This window comes from Poecilia mexicana, unplaced genomic scaffold, assembly GCF_051168715.1.
Source record: "Poecilia mexicana isolate PSO_F unplaced genomic scaffold, ASM5116871v1 scaffold_7, whole genome shotgun sequence".
Taxonomy (NCBI): Eukaryota; Metazoa; Chordata; class Actinopteri; order Cyprinodontiformes; family Poeciliidae; genus Poecilia; species Poecilia mexicana.
In genome coordinates, this window is record NW_028263376.1 from 31,168,549 (window position 1) to 31,174,548 (window position 6,000).

The 6,000-nt window shown below is 43.9% G+C and overlaps 1 protein-coding gene across 3 annotated transcripts in view; it reads right to left on the bottom strand.

The window, feature by feature from the left end:
- vps13d (vacuolar protein sorting 13 homolog D) overlaps positions 1 to 6,000 on the bottom strand; it is a 51,506-nt gene that overhangs the window by 8,952 nt on the left and 36,554 nt on the right. For all 3 annotated transcript variants that reach the window (XM_088007463.1, XM_088007464.1, XM_014999046.2), the window contains 9 exons: positions 5,149 to 5,275; positions 4,932 to 5,074; positions 3,834 to 3,964; positions 2,862 to 3,037; positions 2,477 to 2,600; positions 1,263 to 1,498; positions 1,039 to 1,141; positions 534 to 691; positions 349 to 457 (listed from right to left, as the gene is read on the bottom strand). In XM_088007463.1, the coding sequence (XP_087863589.1) occupies positions 349 to 457; positions 534 to 691; positions 1,039 to 1,141; positions 1,263 to 1,498; positions 2,477 to 2,600; positions 2,862 to 3,037; positions 3,834 to 3,964; positions 4,932 to 5,074; positions 5,149 to 5,275 (1,307 nt within the window). The remainder of the gene's footprint in view (positions 1 to 348; positions 458 to 533; positions 692 to 1,038; positions 1,142 to 1,262; positions 1,499 to 2,476; positions 2,601 to 2,861; positions 3,038 to 3,833; positions 3,965 to 4,931; positions 5,075 to 5,148; positions 5,276 to 6,000) is intronic.

Here is a 6,000-nt window from a genome sequence, read left to right on the forward strand (position 1 = left end):
AAAAGCCTGATGCTGAGGGTTCTGACTACTCACTGCTAACTGGAGAAACAACCTGTCACTAAAAGAAAAACATTTATTTGCCGTCATCAGTGCTAACTAGCCTGAGGATTCATAACATGGTACCAGCGCTAAGGCCCGCCTCCTGCTCTGATTGGCTGTTTCTAGTTAGCACTGAGAGAAGGCAAAGGAGTTCACAGTTTAGCTTTCTCATGGCAAACTGTCACCAAATGGTGACAGTTTTAACAAACAGTAAAACTAAATATTTTTAATAAAAGTTACTTGCTGCAGCTTTAGAGAGATGAGCTAAAATCAGCGCTAGCGTAACAGAGGATGAGAAGAGAGCAGGACCTGAACCACCAGGAGGGGAAGGCCGCAGGTCAGCATGCCTTGGCTGAAGTACCAGGTCTGGGTGGTGCTGCGGCGCGAGTCGGGCCTCCTCAGCATCAACGGCTCAAACCTGCCAGGAAGCAGGAGGGCGGTCAGGAGGATTCAGGCTCCCCGCTGCGGACAGCGGGCGGATCCAGAACCGGTACCTGTTATCGCTGACGGCAGCCAGCCCGGCGATGTCCAGGACCAGGGAGGTGTCCAGCGGTCGGGGCTGGGACGGCTTGCTCTGGGGGGGGGAGGAGCCTTCGTGGCACAGCATGCCGGACTCGGTCATCCTCCACAGCTGGGAGCGCTTCCCCGGCTCCTGCAGAACCAACACAACATGCTGGACTGAACTCATCCGCAGCTTCATTCCAGATGAACTCATTTGAATTTCATTTCATTTTCCTTTGGGATCAACAAAGTGTTTCTGAATTAGAATTATTTCTGACAAGAGTGCAGACTAGATTTGTTTTAAATCTACCAGAATCTGAAGTTTCAACACATTTTTCATGCTAAAACAAAAATTAGATCCTGTCATTTCTTTAGCTTTTAATGTTTGAACAAAAAATGTAACTAATTTTAATTATTTATGGCAAATATATCTGTGGTGGTCTGGCTTTAAATGTGGTTCCAGATTTCCCCAGTCCCCCTCCACCTTCCCTCTCTCACCTTTTTCCTGAGGATGACCCGTCGGGTTTTTGGGTCCACGTCCAGAACCAACTCTGCGCTGCTCCCCAGCCGCTGCTTCCCAACAGGAATCCTCTCCAGGTTCCTGCTCCAACAGAACCACTCGGTTAGCTTAGCAGTAAGCTCAACAACTAGCTAAAAGCTGCTAGCTCCGCGGTTTGGGTCGCTACGCCGCGGCGGCGCTGTGAGGGCGAGGCGGGTCGTACGGGGAGAAGGTGTGCGTGGCGGCGATGTAGATGAAGTTCTCGTAGTACAGCTTGTTGTATTCCTTGAAGAAGTTCATGTTGGCTGTGACCTCGGACGACCCCGCCCCCTTCACGATGAGGGTGATGCACGGCGGCAGCGTGGGCTCGTCGCAGGCGTAGTCCATCACCGACGTGGCCTTCACCTCGGACTTCAGCCACAGGTCGGCCACGCCGTGCTGCCAGAACTGGATCGGAACCTGGAGGTCAAACATCCGGACGTTAACAGCTGCGTCGGACATGAAAACACGTTCACTTTATGAACCCTTAAGATGAATCCCCCAATCATAAACTCAGCTGTTTTGTGTCACTGAATGTTTTCTGTTCATGTCCTTTTGAGGAACGTTTTCATTGTAGCACCATCGATCTACGGCCTCCATTCTGTATTTATATGCCTTTATTTTGAACTTGTTATGTGATCTGTGTATGTTATGTATTTTTTGTTTCTGTTGTTAGAAGTATGTATCTGTTGTCAGCTCGTCTTTCTCAGAATCACTCCAGATTTCACCAGGATGCACAAAGCGTTCGGTCGGCCTTTGGTTAAAAATAAGGCTGAAATGGACCATTTATGCTTTTTCAGAAATATTGTAGTCCCTAAGTTACCAAATGTTGTATATAATCAACTGTTATGAAGCCAAACTGTACACCATTTTAATACAAGGCCTGCTTTAAAAGGGTGTAACCCGAACCCTTCCCTCTTAAATAATGCAACAGGAAAACTGGACAAAAGTCTGCGAACACATGGAAACTATAACAAATGATAGAGTTTTTAAAATAACCTTATTTAATTATTTTATTGTATAAAGTGCTATAATTGAATATTTATGACTCAGTATGCTACACTGCTAATGTTATATTGCAGTTTTTTTGTAATAATTTGTTTTTTCTGAGGATGTGGACCTGTTGTCATGGCAACGGCTAATGGCAATCAAAACAAACAAACCAACTACAGAAGTTTAGTGAAAAACTAACAGTTCATTTCATTCACAGGTCTTATCAGTGCTGGGCACGCTGCCACTAATCTGCTGACAGCCAAGCTAACTTCTGTTTGGCGCCTTAGCGCTAACATTGCTAACTTTGGAAACATTTAGCACGTTTAGCTTTCCCTAAATTATTTTTTCTGAATAAATTGTAATTAACCTGGCTGTTTTGTAAGCCAAACGACGGCGGCGGCGTACCTCGGATAAGTTGTCGATGCGTAGCGGTGGAGGCAGCTGATCCGTGTCCGTGAAGGAAATCAGGTAGGTGACTCCTTTAAGGCTGATCTCGGTCCGCAGGAAGAAACACTTCCCCAGCGTGTCTCTGTTCACAGCAACACATCCTCAGTCATGAGGAAGGAAACTAGCATGGACCAGCAGCAGTTTGTTTAAGAGCTTTGGTCGTTCTCCACAACAAAAAGAAAGACGATTGCCCCGCAAGAGTGTAGGCCAGGTCAATAAGCTACTTTTTAATTTATCAACTAACTCACTCATTGGTTACCTAGCAACAACCTGTTGAGTAACTTAGTGAGCAAACGAGTTGAACAGCTGAACAGAATCTCAGAAACCAAACCGTCGGTTTCACCTCATGTTGATGTGGAAGGACTTTGGTTTGTTGACCTCGAACCCCCCGGACCAGGTGCAGTTGGGGACGTCCATGAGGCGCACACACAGCAGCTGGTCGTAGTCGTTCCGGGGCCAGTGGAAAACCACGCTGGAGCCCGGCAGCGTGGAAATGTACCCCTGAGGGTTGGAGGCGCCCTAACACACAGAATGTAGCATTTGTTGTTGGTGTGACTGATGAAAAAATCATTTTTACCACTTTTTAGAGAATGTTTGAGTTTTCTACGGTGGCTGACGGGTTCAAAACGTGCAGCAAATGCATGAATGATGCAAACAAAAAAAACAAAACAAATGCAGCATAAAAACATTGCAAATGAAAAGCAACAGCAGGAAAAAGAAGCAAGAGGGAAAACGCTGCAAAATCGCTCCACAAAACTGAAGTCCTCCAGGCCACTAGGGGGAGTCTGTAATATTACAACTATAATGCATATTTTCTTCTGGACATCCTGCTAAATCCCGACATCCATTCTTTACTGACTGTCTTCTCCCACATGATTCAGTGATCGACTCCCCCTAGTGGTCTGGAGGACTTTGTCGAGTTTGGAGCATTTTGTACTTGCTGTTGTTTTTACTATTAGCAGAATTTTCCAGTTTGCTTCTATTTTCTGTGATTGCAGCAGTTTTTATTTTTTTTCTGTTGCATTTGTTTTTGAGTTTGTGTGTTTTGGGGTTTGTACCTGTTGGCCACCGTAGTAAATAATAAGCATCATACAGCATGCCTTCACTAACATCCTATCATCCTATCTGGCAGCAGATTGGACAGAAGGACTCAGCTCAGTGTTTGTCAGGAAAAGGAGATTTCAGGAAAATCTAATGATTTATCAAACATACTATCACTGGAATTTAAGCAACTTTAAGGGAAAAAAATCCCAATTTTACATCACATTTTCCAGTTAAATTCCACAACAAGGAGAACTAGTAGACTGTTTCTCACCTGTCCTCTTGCAAACTCTCTCTGAGCAAAGGCCAGTTTGTGTGTTGAGTGGTTATCCAGCAGGTAGCGGGGGGCAAAGGTCACTATGTGGGTGTCTCTGTAGTTTCCTTTCCCTTTATGCACGTGGATTCCTGCAGGAACGATTGAGGAAACGGTCACTGCTGGGTTTAAATAATATCTCTGTTTAAAATTCCCTCATCGGTTGCAGCAGAATTCAGAGACCCAACAGCGACTCCATGCATGAAGAGCTGGAACGATTATTCATGATGAATCCAGTTTTGAAGTAATCGTCAACTAATTTAGTAATGAGTTAAGTGGCGTATAAAAACTCAACAAGGTCATTTGCTGAAAGAGGAGCACAGTAATTAAGCCAAAACTGAACAAATATAAACATATTTTGGAATTAAAATGAAAAACCTTCCCTGTCTGTAAATATGTTCCATCCAAAACTCCTCAAGTGGCAGCTTTTATTTTCACCTGATTCTAAATCTGTAAAATAAATCTCCTACTTGGCACCTTTTCTGTCCAATTATCAGTAAATCTAAAAATCAATCACCAGATCAGCCGTAAGCTGAGCTGATGTTAAGATTTACAGCTGCAGATGCATCAAACAATCCAGTCTTCACTAAAAACATGCTACTGTTGCATTTAGGCAATAAAAGATGTATTTACTTATTTATAAAGAGCGATTAAATTGTTTGTATATTTTCCCCAAATAATTTGAGTAAATCTAAAATCTGCTAAATGTGACAGTATTTCCAGTTAATCTTAAGACAAATGAAGAGAAGAATCAATTACTAAAATAATGATCTGTTGGCTCCTACATGCATGAACTGAATCCCTAACTGGAAATCCATTGATTATGTATCAGTCTGATTACGTTACAGAATGTGAACAGGTCATGCTGCCTCATGCTGAAGAGGATAAATCCTGAAATCGGTAATTTAACGAGTCAACAACCCCAAACAAACCATCGTGTTGGAGATAAACTCATATTTTTTAAATTCACTGCTATCGTTTTCAGCACAAATGTCCGTCTTTAGCTTTAGGACGTAGCTTTGATTCGTCTCTGATCTTAAATCTGACAGAGCGTCTTGCCTATGTTGTAGATGAGTCCCGGTTTGTTCCCCGGCTGGGTGACGTTCAGGGCTCGGACTCCGCTCCCTCCATCCAGGGAGAAGCGCTGGCACCAGCCGGGAACCCCGTCCGGGTGGATCCCTTTCCCAATCCGCATCGTGCACCTGCAGCAAAGATGAGCAGGAATGAAGGACAACCTGGTTCCTCTGGAAGCAAAGAGCGGAGTTGGCGCGCTTACATGGAGGGCTGCTCCTTGTCTGTGTAGCAGAACAGCAGAGGGCTGAGGCTGCGGGCCAACTCGTGCTCCTGGAACTGCCCCGCCGCGTCGGTTTTGGTGTTGTCCTGACGGAAAATCAACGGCAGACCTGAGGAACCAAAGAGGACTCAGTGCCACAGGGAAACGATTAGCTCGGCAAAATCCTTCACATGCGAAACAAGAACCGAACGTGGCGCAGATCAGGCACTTTTTGGAAAAGAAAATTCAAGATGGCCACCATGGTTGTCAAAGAAAATTCATTTCTCCACTTTATTTGCCAATATTTATGAAGGATGAATACTCTGTAAAGTCACACATTCTTAGACGCATAGAAATCACATTTTCTTATTATTTTTGGATTTTCCAAGACAGCCAACTTGGTTGTCATGGAAAATTATTTATGCTAATCAATAGTTAATCAACATTCAGTCTAATATTAATCAGTAATGACGTGGTGTACTAAAACCTTTTGATTGCTGTGTTGAATCTGAAAACTGATGGTTCCCTCCAGATTTCGCTCTCAAGGGAAAAAGCCTGATGACCTGAGTGTTAGATGGAGCTGCCATCTGTCTTATTGTTTGTCTTTTCTGACTTTTGTTTTCCCAAATAAAGGCTCTAGCAGAAAGAAGGCAGAACGCTCTGCGAACGACTCGGAGGAGCAGTTTGCCGAGTCTTCTCCTTTTGCAAAAGCTTGGCCATAAAATTCATATACGTTGTCTGTGGTTCTTTTATTAAGGTTCGAGAAAAATACCCATCATAAGATGTTACATGAAGTTCATCAAAGCCATGAAAATGGGTAAATGGTTTAAAGAATGGCAGCCATCTGGAAGATAC